General features: G+C 42.1%; 1 protein-coding gene across 1 annotated transcript in view; it reads right to left on the bottom strand.

The window, feature by feature from the left end:
• LOC110986552 (neuronal acetylcholine receptor subunit alpha-10-like) overlaps nucleotides 1–13,774 on the bottom strand; it is a 72,985-nt gene extending 59,211 nt beyond the window's left edge. The window contains exons 1-3 of the mRNA XM_022248498.2: nucleotides 13,579–13,774; nucleotides 11,434–11,776; nucleotides 6,054–6,224 (exon numbers count right to left, since the gene is read on the bottom strand). Coding sequence (XP_022104190.1) covers nucleotides 6,054–6,147 — 94 coding nt within the window. The 5' untranslated portion in view covers nucleotides 6,148–6,224; nucleotides 11,434–11,776; nucleotides 13,579–13,774. The remainder of the gene's footprint in view (nucleotides 1–6,053; nucleotides 6,225–11,433; nucleotides 11,777–13,578) is intronic.
• Nucleotides 13,775–14,167: the final 393 nt, after the last annotated feature.

Here is a 14,167-nt window from a genome sequence, read left to right as displayed (position 1 = left end):
ACAAACACTGAAAAAAATCCTCTGTCCCTATGGGTGCAGTGTCCCTATTCAAGGAAAACTCTCCACCAGGAAGAGGCGCGTAATAAGTACCCCTACAGATTCTTTGGAAAAGAGAGGTCGGTGTAGGCTAAGAAATTGTGATATTGTGTAGGTAAGGCCCAGGATCCTCTCGGTAGATTCACTTTTTTTGGGGGGGGGGAGTTTGTTTTGGGCAGATAATTAAAAAAAATCGTTGGTTTTTTTGTCTGGGAAGCCTCAGGGACTTCAGTTGCCTGCCAATCACTTCTTTTCCAAAACCACTATAGCTAATGCCGATATGATTATTCACGTCTCAAAAGCATACTGCTACTGTAACAGATGCGCACAGTGTCGCACACTTGAGTTGATTCTACATTGTAACCTGCAGAAATTGCACCGAAAACATGGAGAGGAATTTAGGCGTTAGACCCAGTACATGCAAAACATACGCATTTTGTTTTTTGCACTAAGCATGAAATCAGGGTACAGGAAAATGGCTTTGTTAACAACACTTCTAAGAACAACGAATTAATATTATTAATGTTATAGTGAGAGATGTATTAACAAGAAAGTGTTAATGCCAACATACTGAGTCATGTGGGATTGTGACTGCGAGGTGACATGCAATATCCACAGTTACACTCGGTCACCGTAAAGCTTAGGCTGAGGGGCAAATTAGACAGCTCCGGTGTGACAAAACAGTCCCATCCGATGTCCGACGTGTCACCAGAGGCGCGACCATAGAGGATTGTTAGCATGGGACAAGCCATCTTTTACGGTTGTACGCCACGTCAGCACCTGCCATATAAGGGCACGTCTGCTAACAGTGTTTTGTTCTTAGAGACAACCGATATCCGATATCTGTATCCGCATGGTTGGATTGAACTTGGGAAGTCAAAGCAATGATCATACAGCAATGGGTGTCTCGTAGACTCGAGACTGAATTCATACATGCACGTTCTAACATAACTTTTAGCTATTTTATGGTTTATGGGTTAAACAAATCGGCGCCATATTGCAAGTTAGGAGAATAAGTGGGCGAGGAACACTAACAGTAATGGGCCCCGTGGTCGAAAACTCCTTTTCAATTTGCAAATTTCCTGTTGGTCTCAAGTCCACGGATTTCCCAACACATCCCCATAGTTATTCCTTTGCGCTTCAACTCATGGGCCAGGCTTTACTATGGGTGCAGCGTCTTGAAGTGATACATTTATACATTCGAGAATAAACACACACTGAGTTACCTATACATGTCGTGGTCTAGACCACGTTTGCCACAAGCCCTGTTGTACATTAACTGGTGAAAGTTTTGACATGCTGAAAGAAGGTGGAACCAGTGTCCGCCATCAGACAGTGGCTAGAAAATGGAGGGTTTAGTATGTGCACATTTAGAATAGTGTGCATTTATTGAAGCCACCGCAACGCACACAACTGCAGGAGGAAGAATACGTAAATAGACCACTATCATATTGCCTACAACTTGTTTGGGCGGCCAAAGTTTGAAGAAATATCACATTGGCTGGTTTTCGATCTTACCCCTAATTCGTTCAAAGTGGACATGATCTGATTAATTATAGGGTTGTTCTTTTAGTATATTTAATACTAAGTATATTATCTGGTGTTCTGATAGCTGCATGAGATTTTTTGACAATTGATTAATTAGGCCTATTATTTTACTTTGTACCGACGGCCAACCACAACGCCAGGAGCCACTTGTAGGATAAACACGACTGTGACGTAAGAAGAGATGATTCTATACAGGCAGGGGATAGGTTCTGTATCCAGCAATTTTTAGTGTGTAAGGTAGCACATAGACAGTTGAGACGATGGTTTGGGTGAAACGTGTATGAAGAAACATGCGTCAAGTGATCACTTTTTTTTTCAAATACTTGATGAACAAATCGCCCGTTGAAGCTCTCATTGTTCCATGAAAGGGTCGCGCGCGCGAAGATGCCTGTCATATTTTCATGCAAAACAAATCCAATAATGCATACAAACTGCCCGCGCTTTCTTGTTGACAAAGACAACAGCACGATGAAATTCACCGCGGCCTCGCTCGGTGCACGTTTTCATTTCGGGGAAGCAAAAATATTAAATTCCAATTGCAATATGATGATCGTGCGCGATCGCGTTTTGGTTTGCTGCGATTTCACCATATGACAGAGGAATGGGGGAACTATAAATAAATTCTCAAGTATTCAAGGCAAAGTAAACGAAGGATAGCAATTTCTCTCTTCCCGTCAACACAAAGAGTTGTCTTCCCAAGAATAAATAAGGACTGCCTAAAAATTGTAATCGGTTACACGATTAATCGATATTTTGCTGCAGATATGTTTCCTGGTGGATTATTCCTTTCATTAGTCTTGTTGTTTGCTTCGAGTAGCAATCAAAACAAATAGACATTTTTCCCTGATTGATACTTTAAGAGTTGACCCGACAACGGTGTAGCACGTACACACTCATGCGTATACGTATAGTACGTAGGTAGATTGTATACATTACTTTAATTTTGAAGGTGAATTTCCCAGCACCAGAGGGGCAAGTTTATGTAGAAACAACAGAAGACAAAACAATCATGAACACTCTTGTTTTCACTATGAAAATCATACGTCTTTGGGTATTTAAAATACATCGCCCCAAGCATATCTTTGACAAAATGGTATGGTGGAGTTATGTTGATATTTCTGTAACTTCACTAAGCCAGTTAGTGCATGGAAAATGACAATTCATCACATCCATAAGTTTGCAATATTGTAATTGATGGCCTCTCGGTTAAGAAATTCACATTTCAGTCCCTACCAAATACATCACTTGCATGATCGGCTTACTGTGGCGAGAGTGTAAAGTTACAGCGTGAACCCTTTTCGCTGCCTAACGCTAGGAGCGGCCGATTAGCTTTTTTGCATGCACATAATTTTTTTTCTGTCCAAGTGACAGCTGCAATTGGATTTTTTATGGCCGATCGTGTCTTCGACGCCGTGTCTTTCTATTGTTTAATATTCACACGAGGCTGTCCTCTCCAGCCCGCTAGGCATGATTCATTGAATGAAACGAATCGAATGTAAGGCGGAGAGTCTCAGGAAGAGAAGGACATTGGCTGAAAAACAGACTTTTCACGTTGAAATCTGGACGTCTCCAGATGTAAATTGTATATATGCACGCACGTGTTTACGTAATACCTTTTCAGCAGAAAACTAGGTGAAAACTGTACCCTGCCTTGCATTGTGAATAATCTTCTAAGCCGAAATGTTGTTGATTGTTTCCTGAACTGTTCGTCCTCGTTTTGCTGTGCTATTGATGACCCTATTGATGCCTTTGAAACTGTTTTCCAGAGAGGGGATAACCTTGTATGTCCCGCTTAGTCCTGACAAGGTAAGCATAATTGTGCATCATGCACGTGGACCTCATGTTCTCGGGTCCACTTTCTAGTGTAGATATAATAAGGTTGGCACACACGCCTGGCATATTGTCGACTTGAGCAACGCATACACACAGAAACACGATGCCCTAAAATTGCTGGCGACGACAAAAAGCTTAGGTTATGTTTGAAGGACATACAGCCACGCATACATGAGCATTTTAAGAGCACATTATGAGCAATTTTGAAAACACGAATATACAGATCATTTGACTTCCTTTTTTGGGTACTCTATTTGGCAAGTGCGTATTTTAAAACAAAATTTCCATGGTTTTACCAATTCATAAGCAAGCTGCTGCTGTAATTCCAGTACGATCATGTAAATTTTGAGAAGTTTCTGTTCAAAGTAAGAACCAGAAATATGCAGAATAACAAACGTCTTGTCTAATTTTAGAGCTGAAATCGCCTCCACGTTGAGGTTTCTTCCCCAAAACCACATCAAACTTTATTGTTCATTGAATTGGAATTGCATTACAATGAGAATGAAACAGAATGACATCAACATGCCCTTAAATAGGCAAAATATTAAAATATGGTACGATGTACAGGTGAATAATCTAAACCAGTAAATACTTTTATACTTAGAAGCAATTTTATATTAATTAGGGAAATGTCAGTAGCTTCGCTATGTTAGTCCATTATTTTCCATCGCTTCAACCGCAAGATGTTTTTCAAAACTTGTGACCGCTACTACGAATTTAAAGTTTCACCAAGGTTCTTAAATGTTTCCATAGTTACATTTTACTAATTTCGAAATAAAAAACAACACACTAAAAGACTAGTTTCAATGTCAGACTGACCAGATCCGTCCTTTATAAAGAGGTAAAAGGATTCAGCTCCGAGTCATTCGATATTCCAAGGAAAGATGCGTGAAACGTGACCAGAACAGTAGTGACCGGTGCCAAGACACGCCCCAAAACCCCGACACAGCACATGTCCGGTTTCAACAATTTGGCCCCATCACCTCCACCAAAATATGAGCTGGAGGAAAATGCTTCTAAAGTAATTCGTGAAACGTCCGTCAGTTTCGATGCCAACGCCATCTTTGGGTCGAACGCAATATTCAGTTCAGCACAGCCCATCATTCTGTACAAGGAGGGAACTGGAAAACGGCCACGTCCCCAGTGTTTGAAGAACTTGAAGAGAGTCAATACTCTCCTCACTCCGTGGATAAAACAATCACCTGTCAGCAGTACGTTGACCTTCCGCAGACAGATGTGATTACCAAGAGAGCACAACTCCGCTCGTTAATTGAAGCTAAACCGGTCGATCGAAACAACTTGTGAAGCAAACACATCGGGGAGCAAAAATCAAACGTGACGTAGGAAGTACACCGTGACCCCAAATATATACTCGCTTAAAATCGTGAATATTGTCCTTTGACGGATAGGCACATGAGCAACGCCGATAACGTCAGAAATCCCAAAATATTCATTTCCTAGACCGCCTCGCCTGACCATGACCTCCAGTAGCACGGGCGATCTCTTCTCCGATCGATCAACCGTCCGACCGGACGTCAATTGGAAAGGTTTGCCCTCCATCTCTCCGGGCGAAACAATCCAATATTGTTTAAGCCACACGCAGGGACCCAACCACTTTACTGTCCGTGCTTTACACCGGCTCGTAGTTGCCGGTGAAATTAATGGGCTCGCGACCATGGGCCAGCCGTAGTCATGAAAAATTAAACGATAGTGCGTGGTTGCCAATGTGGGTCCTCAAAGGGCTAGGCTTACACAGCGTCAAAGTTTCTGTGTTTACTCTCGCTAATTGATTTCCGTTAACAAAATGAGGTAGCTCAGAGCCAAAGTAATAATCAGGTAATTTAAAAAAGATGATCCAATGGTTCACGAGCTTAATAGAAAGAGATCTGTAGCTAAACGTTTGCTATGTTAACCCTGATTTTGTTTTGTTTTGTTTGAACAATGTGTCTCATTTCATTGAATTTTGTCACAATAGCCTTCTGAATCCCCCATGAAACTACAAACAACACATTGCCAACGCCAGGCTTTATAATGCCTTTTTGATGACATGAATTTAACAAAAACAAGGAAACATTTGCCACTACAGTTTAAAATGCGTTCTCTTGAATTCTGTAATGCTTTTGCAATAAGCCTTTTGTGAGTTCAATTTGAATACAATCTGGTACACTGAGTTCTTTAAATTCACGTGAACATAATAATTGGAATTCTCCATACCAAAGCCACTGTTGCTATACCTCGCGACTCGGGGCAAGCTTAAGGTTATGGTAAAGAAGGGAACAAAGGAACCAGTCCACTCCAGAGATGGTGGTCGCTAAGCAAAAGCTTGCCCCGAATCACGAGGTATAGCAACAGTGTCTTCAGGCTGGGGAATTCAAATTGTTATGTTTATGTGCAATCAGATAACTCAGTGTGCCAGATTTTTCTAATTGAACTCGCAAATGGTATTGGCTTAGCTGACTGCCTTAAGGTGATTTGAACAGTTTGAGAAAATTTAAGAACCTCAAAACGAACAAGGTGGGCTTGGAATAGCAAAACTAATGGGTCAAGGGTGACATTCCACACAACGGGGTGCCAACATGTCATGTCATGCAAGCAAGAATCACAAGGGTTAACTGAAATGAAATGTGTCAACTTACCAAATTCATTGTACCAGAATTGTGAGCCTGTAGGCATTACAAGCAGACAAACTTTTATCAGAAGGATGCCCCAAAATTTCCCAGCATGCATCATTACGGCGACCAACTGGCGAGTTCGGCGGCAGACAAACGGGTTCCAATTAATCCCTTTAAGTATCGATGTCAATTGACCTGTGCAAAGAAAGGATTGGAGTAGCAAAAGCTATTGTTACAGTGATCGTGTTCTGAAAAATGCTTTCCTTGCGATACCAGATTCATGAATTATATGCGTTTATGTATGTTATGGCGTTTGTTGAACAAGAGTCGTGCCAGCGCAAATATTCTATTTCAAGTTATATTAGTTATTCTTCCTTGGCTTTGGAATCGAAAGACATATTAAATTCGCGGTCTTTTACGCGAAGCTAAACGGATGGCAGGACAAATTATGGTTCCTAAACCTTGAGATCGGTGGGAAAGAAAGAGAATTTACAAAAGCGGGGGGGTGTAGCAAACGAAGAGCCTAAATTAAGATATTCAGAGAATCCCGATCATCCAACTACATGATCGAACGAAATGTCAAGATTTTCCCAGCAGTTGGTGGGCCAGTAACCCGATGCCTCAAAGCAGTGTATATCAATCATGACAGGCCTACAGTGTACTTAAGTGCTCTACTCGTATACATGTACATGTATTGTATTGCATTGTTATTCGTATTATCTTTTCCGTATAGGTCTGCATATGAGTGTTGCGTTGCTAAGTGGTTTCGAAAGAGCAAGGCAGGGAAGATGGTTTGTGACTTCAAGGCGGCCCTAAAAGTGGTTTTCCAGCTGTTGCTCTCTGTGTGGCTGCATACTCTGTCTCAGACTGTTCTTTTCAATCAAGTTCTGGGGGTATAGATATCCTAACTGATACAAGGAGATATCCTCTCCAAAGTGCATGCATTAAAACGCCTGTGGTACTCCTTTCCTTCTCGGGGCTTCTTTGTAGTGGTCACCCCTGCGATTTCCATAGGGAAGAATTACATCTGGTCATCGCAAACCATCTTATCCACCAGTTAAGCTACGGGATTAATCGAACTAATTGAGTTATTTCCGGTCACTTATAAGCTGGAAGCTGTAATCAGTTGAACCAATGGGGAATATTTCCTATCAGCCGACAAAAAAAAAATCCTTTCTGACTGAAATTCGAAAAGTGAAGATTGAACTTTTTCGAGTTGCACTTCAGGTCACAGAGTTCACAATCGAATCATTTCGGAAAAATTTCTCGTATTTTTTCCCAAACTGGCGAAGGAAATATACAACTTTGACCAACAATATTAGGTAACCTTTGAGTGGAAGACTCAATTTCCCTCTTATATGTTAACTTGAATAGTCTATGAAAATTTTCAATTTCGTGAAGTCACAAGAGCCCAAACAAGTAACAATTGCTAAAAGCGTTACCCAATGTGCACACTAATTGATTCAATCCGTAAGGACACAATGCAGAAAGAAACCCTTTAATTGGCTCCAGAAGCTTTTATCGTGAATCATAAATTATATTCGTTCTTCTGGAAGCATGTATTTATAAGAAGGATTGATGGACTTTCTTTCCTTGGTTCAAGAAAACAGCAACAGCTTCATGGTAATTTTCTAGGGCACTGCGCCTAACAAAACTTCTTTTCTCCGTGTCTCAAAATGAGTTAAAACGTGTGCAGCATGCATACTCCTCAAACCTATTCCTAGAGCCATACACCTACTTCAGAAATTTTAGCCATGTCAATAATGCTTTCACTTGAAGTGGTAAACACAAGCAAGAGGCGCCTTCGAGAGACCAGGGATGTGCCATTTGTACTGGTTCTTTTCTCATAATTCTTCTACTCTCCGACAGAGACAAATATGTTGAGGGGACATAACATTGAGGGGAGCATCGATCCTATCAACCTGCAAATTGTATTTATCTTTCTGCAAGATCGAACCTGGACGACTGAACGACGATTTGGTCCCAATTAATCAAGGAGAGCAAATAAAGTTTTCCTTCGCGCGGCTGCCACTTCCATACCGTCCTCCTTACGATCAGGTCTCGAGGTTTGTGCAAATGAACGACCGTTTATCCCGCCATCACACCACTACTGCAGCCAACCGAATGGTTGAAGGTTGTCCTCGACAATGGGCTCAATAACGGGCATGAAACGGCGGCATTGAACTCGATGGATGACTCTCCTGAATCGTTCGTCTTCCATCACAGATTCTGACAGGGTAGACATGTGGGCCAGGAATTCAGAAGAGATCGTTCACTGAGTGAGAGATGGTCTATACATTTTATGAGCCAACTTCAACGTGACCTTGTGAACAAAACAACGAGCATGGTTGCGTGTAAGACTTTTGCTTTAACATTTCTAGATGAACCGGCGTCCATCCCAGAATGGGATGGAGAGGAATGAAGAGGAATGGGGAGGAATGAATATGCTCCAGTCTACCACCCTCTGGGCACCTTCTGTTTCTTTCTAATGGCTTCATGAATGCTTTAATGTGTCCTTCAAACGCTGATAATCCTCGTATGTTAGTCAAATTGAAAGTCTAATAGCGTCATTATAGACTGAGCTGGAATTCTAGAAGGTGAAGATTAAGGTGGTATGAATTGACGAACGTACCCTAAGATTTCCATTGTTCACGTCCGCAGCTAAGGTGATGCACTCCACGGCGCACATGTGAAAGTCAAGACCAAATACGACTGGCTATACACAGAGACACCTGATGTCTTTGCAAAATGGTTCAGTCGTAATGTTCATTTATGAATACAATACACAGCTCACCCGTATGTTAGAGTCGTGTCCAAATCACTTGGCTATGGCTGCACAGATGCAGAAACGGTTGCAGCCTGAGGCTAGTGGCTTTATCAGACCCAAGTATTAAATAGGAGCCGTTGTCAAGAAAATTTGGCACGGGGCTTATCACATACTGCACTCTCCCCATGGTATAGGATCACTTTTATATTCAATGTTTTGGAGATCACAGCTGTAGTCTAGTAATGTTGCAATGTTCTTTGGGATACGATTTCTTTTTTTCGTCTAGATTTATTATTTATTCGTTTTTTTTCTATGCTGACAATGGGGTTACAACATCAACGCATGTTAAAGTAAAACAAAAAACACAAGATAGGCCTACCATAATTCTGTTGAAGAACATTTTTTTTCTTGACATTGGATCTAAACAAATTACTTTTTGAGAGCCGTAATCTAAACTTAACATCTATCCAATCAAAATGTCGATCAAACAGGATACAAAAACATACCCAACGCTAGGAAGGGGTGACGTTAGACGACCAAATCACTATTACTTTCAGTCACTTTGGGGTATATCTGAGTTTTATCTGAGTTGTGAGCGTACTGAAATTGCCCTCTGCGTTGTTCAAGTCTGAGATTCGTTTCAAACTTTGCATCCATTTTTTCTAGGGACATTTTAATTCTTAATGGCAGGTGCATCTCGGGTAGAATTTACTACAGATTTCGCAGGGTGGTTTTTCATGCAAATTGTGCTTAATTTCCGGGACAGAAAACTGCGTGTGACTGCGTCTATCCTTGAGGGAGAGGGTCGTGTCGTGGTATGTCATCAAGGTACGGACAAATACACATGTATGGCCGGTGCGTTCAGTCAATTTCCTTTTGCATATAGAGTCTCCCGAGCTGAGAAGAGCTGTGAATGATACAGCATGCAGCTCATCGGCGCTTTTATGATGTTTACATACACGTTTACATTATCTTTATAACAAAGAAATTGACATGCACAGCAGATTGGTTACTGAATCAAAAGTCACAGAATGTAACAGAATGAGTCTTAAGTTTTACGCAGAAATCAATGCCACAGGACGAAATAAAGAAGTCACAATCTTTACTTTTCAATAATGTGTATGCGTAGTCAGTAAGGATGGCATCACTATACAGAAACCACTCATGCACACAATTTTGACAAAACACTTGCCTTTGGGCATGTAATTAGTAAGGGGTATTGCAGCATACTTGTGTACAAAAATTGTTTATTTCTATGGAGTGCATTTTTACGTTTGGCCTTTGATAAAAGTGGCAAGTTTCTTTAGCTGTCCAGTGTAGTACATGCAATTAGGGAAAAAAGGGCTTCCGTCCCAATGATAATGGAAACTTCTTGAGGCTCACTGTTCGCCCGCCGTACACTAAAGTGTGGCAAACGTACAGATAAAGAATCAGAATTGTAAGTAGCATCTTAAAGGAACACTTCTATAATAGAATGCCTGGTAAGTGCAGATGATATTACAGAGGTATTGTTGTTTATTTCATAGTGAATCCATGCCTTTCCAGGGGCGTCAGGATCAAAGGTGCTGGGATGGCACTTGGGGTTTCTAATGCAAAATCCCAAACGGCCTGGAGAAGTTTCACAACCCCCTCGCCCCTCCTCAGTTTTGTCATCCCAGCTCGTAGGGTACATTCATTCTCCAGTGCTAATCTAGCTTTTCAAGTTTTGTCATTCAGGTCCTATACCCCTGGAATCAATCAGCCTTTTGCGAATTAAGCTTGAATAAACTCTGGTACACCGAGTTCTTTAAATTCAAGTGAACATAACAATTTGAATTCGCCATACTAAAGACAATGTTGCTATACCACGTGATTCGGGCAAGCGTTGGCTTTATAATAGACGCCTCGCACCAATACACTGTTTTCAAGAGATAAGAAGGGTACGAAGGAACCAGGCTATAGCAGAGATGGTGGTACCGGGTAGCCATGCAAAAGCTTGCCCTGAATCACAAAGTATAAACAATAGTGTCTTTAGTCTGGGGAATTCAAATTATTATGTTTATGTGCAATCAGATACCCCAGTGTACCAGATTTTATTCAAATTTACCTCGCAAAAGGCTTATTGGAACATGAGAGGGAGGCAAGGTGGGAGCAAAGGGTCAAACCAACCGGATGACGCAGATGTCTCCAGCATCCTGCGTAGGGAAAACCACCCCCCAAGGTACACTAGCGCGTGCACCCATTATAAGGCAAACGAGGAGGAAATAAAACTTCATATCCCAGGACGCATGAACTAGTTCAACAAGTTGGACCGGGCTGACGTAATCCACCGAGTACTGCGGTCTGTGAAATCTCGTTACACCAGACGACTCTGGCATCGACCATCGAGAAGCCATTGGCAAAGTCAGCCGTGAGAATCTAGGGAGGCTCCTTGAAAGTCGGTTAACTGAGAAATATGAGAAACGGGATTATAGTACACAGAGAAGCAGAATGCACCTTGCGAAGATTAGATATTTCCAAGATTGGTTTAAGAGGGAGCCGCTTACTTCAAATGGCATACTTTTGTTACCTGTGGGAAATTCCCCAGCCCCGGTGGAGACAGCCAATTACATTCTACAAAGTTCTAATACGGAAGAAGCTTCCTGCGTAAATACCTACCTTCATGAACGGAATGTTAGAGATCGTCTCTGAGCAGCTGTTTTTGCTCTCACGCAGACATCCCTCCAGGTATGTCGGAGAAATCGGCAAGGAAAATGAACTGTCCAATGACCTGCTTGGCTTCGCTTGTCTCCCGCAGTGGCTACACAGTTAGGACGAAAGCTACACCGGGCTAAGCCAATATACACACCGTAGCGAATTGAAGTAACCGCTCACGTACATGCCACTCAGCCAGACCTGCGTAGGCATGTGGCGTCTCCTATGTTGGGAGAGCTGCGCGTGGTCGGTGTCACCATTAAAGCAAGACAATGACGCCACCAGTGAACGCAGATCAACCGAAGCTCTGCACAGCGGAAGAAAAAAAAACGAGAAACAACGCTCAGGAGCAAAGGGAGCAAAGGCGCGCCAATATGAGCATTGATTATATCAAACACGTGCACAGCTGGCACGGTTGCCACGGTCCATGAGCGAGGGACGCGTGACTTCAGAGCCTCTTTTCTCTGATGGGGGGGGGTGAACACGATTAGCGTAAGAAACGAGAGGTTAGTGCGGTATATTGATAGTTTGCCGTCCGAACCAGACCGTCCCTGGGTATTACGATGTAATTGAATGGGTAACACCAAACCATAAAGGTATCGTTATACTATTGACTGTGCCCCGAAGAACACTTAAAACTAGCACGAATTCTGCTATACTATTTCCACTTTACCAAGATTACTCTGAAGTTATTTAACCGTGTTACATAAGTTTCACAAAAGCCCACTTTCAGTGTTTTTACTGTTAAATATTTCTAATAGATAAAAATACTATATATTGGCAGGACAACTACCGATCTGAACGCAAGTTTCACTGTATTAGGACTCTGCACTTAAGTGGATATTATTTGAGTCTGGTTTTTGGGAATCTCTTTTCAAATAGCTGTCCGTAGATTCAAAAACAAATGACAGGTAGTGGGGTATGCGCTGTGGGTATTCACGTCCGATGGTACGTAACGTCTAGGCGCATGTGCAGTTGCTCCACTGTATCTGTATACACAGTACATCATGAAAAAATTGGGGGTCAGCGCGAATTCAGACTAAACCATAATATCGTGTCGATAACACATTTCAGGTGCGTTATTTCCATATTGATTGCTCAATCAATATTCATGATGTATACATGCTTATATTGTGAGGTGGACCGCGGATTTGATGCAGCAGCTCGTTCGGCGAGCGGGCCGTGAATACGTTATGAGGAAGCGAATCGCCCCCTTTAAATCTCCCAGGGTTTGAATATGGCATTCCTTCAGGGGAATTACTAACGATTTCTTTTAGCTTGCATCCAACGCCCAATGCGATTGACAGGTTTAACGGCTTCCACAAGACTCTTTTACTTTTATCTATTTCAATTTAAATTCCACTTTTCCGACGATAATTAAATCATCACAAACGCTCGCCGAGAGACTGCATTACGATCGAAAACATCACAGGCCCTTTTCACACTTACACAATTAAGCAACAAAAACGTGTCTACATCACATAAATCTATGCAAGTCCTTGGAAGTCCATTTAAAAAATCTGGTTTGGGGAAATGAAGCACTGTGTCACATACTGAATAACTTAATGTCATGAATCGTTTGCCGTCACATAACTATGCCACGGGATGTCAACTTTATATTGATTCTGAAAGCTTGGTTTCCCAATTACTTATATGATGCCACCGTGTACGGATTTATATTGCTGTAATTTCCAAAAACGTATCTGCATACTTTAATACTCCGGACCATGCTATGGATACGCTTGAAGTATGGTCTTTTCATTACAATCGAGATGAAAACTGTAGTCGTTAAGTCATGGGTTCATGACAAGAAGTCGAAACATCAAGTCTGAGTTTCATCGTAGGAAACCAGATTCGCCGCCTGTTTGGCGGCAAACCCCGTCGCCCTTCCCCAATTACTGTCAGCGAAGTGCAGGCACTCTTCTTCAGTGTCGCTGACAGCTTATATTGGTCACCACTCAACATTCGGATCCACTTCGTGAACGTGTGTTAAGGTCATGCTGTCAGGATCTCAATGCCAAAACTAGTGTGCGGAGCGTGTGCCTGCCGTCGGTTCTCGCTTGGTCAGTAGAAGACAGAAATGGTTCCAGTATTTTCTACAACCCTCACCTTAGTACTGTAGAGGGGACCATCTGCCGGAGTTCTTCAATCAAGCCTGTGAAGAAACCGTCAGCACAAATTACTTCCCAGTCTGGAAGGCAAACGATTTACGTGCGTCAACATCGAGCAACAATGGCATCCAGTGCACAGCCAATGCCAGTACACAGAACGCACTTCATACCAAGCTGGCAAAATGTCAAGATGTCTATCTCACATTAATTGAAAAGGCCTCATGCAGTGGGCTAGTTTGCATTCTTGTTATTGTTGTAGGTCAGTCAACGGGTTAATGTTATGGTCTTATTATGTTTGAGTAGCTGGTTTTGGTTATTGGCCTTTGTACGTAGCGTGCTTTAGGGACAAGCCCTATAGCTATAGAAACAATGCCCCCTTTGGACGCATGTTTAATATCACATCATGCATGTGGCAACATGCAGCAAGATGACACCCAACGGGAAAACTAGATACGGCGAAACGTTGAGGGCGACATAGGCTAAGACCTGTCAGAATTACATTGGGTTGCTCTGGTAATGAATCCCGAAACTTGGACATAAAATCGTACCCACTTCCAATGACAAGTGTACATCTTGTTTTTCCAAAG

The sequence above is a fragment of the Acanthaster planci genome, linkage group LG16, assembly GCF_054643075.1.
Source record: "Acanthaster planci isolate LZ-2023a linkage group LG16, COTS_SCS, whole genome shotgun sequence".
In the NCBI taxonomy this organism is placed as follows: Eukaryota; Metazoa; Echinodermata; class Asteroidea; order Valvatida; family Acanthasteridae; genus Acanthaster; species Acanthaster planci.
The sequence above is the reverse complement of the archived record's forward strand: the minus strand, read 5'-3'. Positions and strand labels throughout refer to the sequence as shown.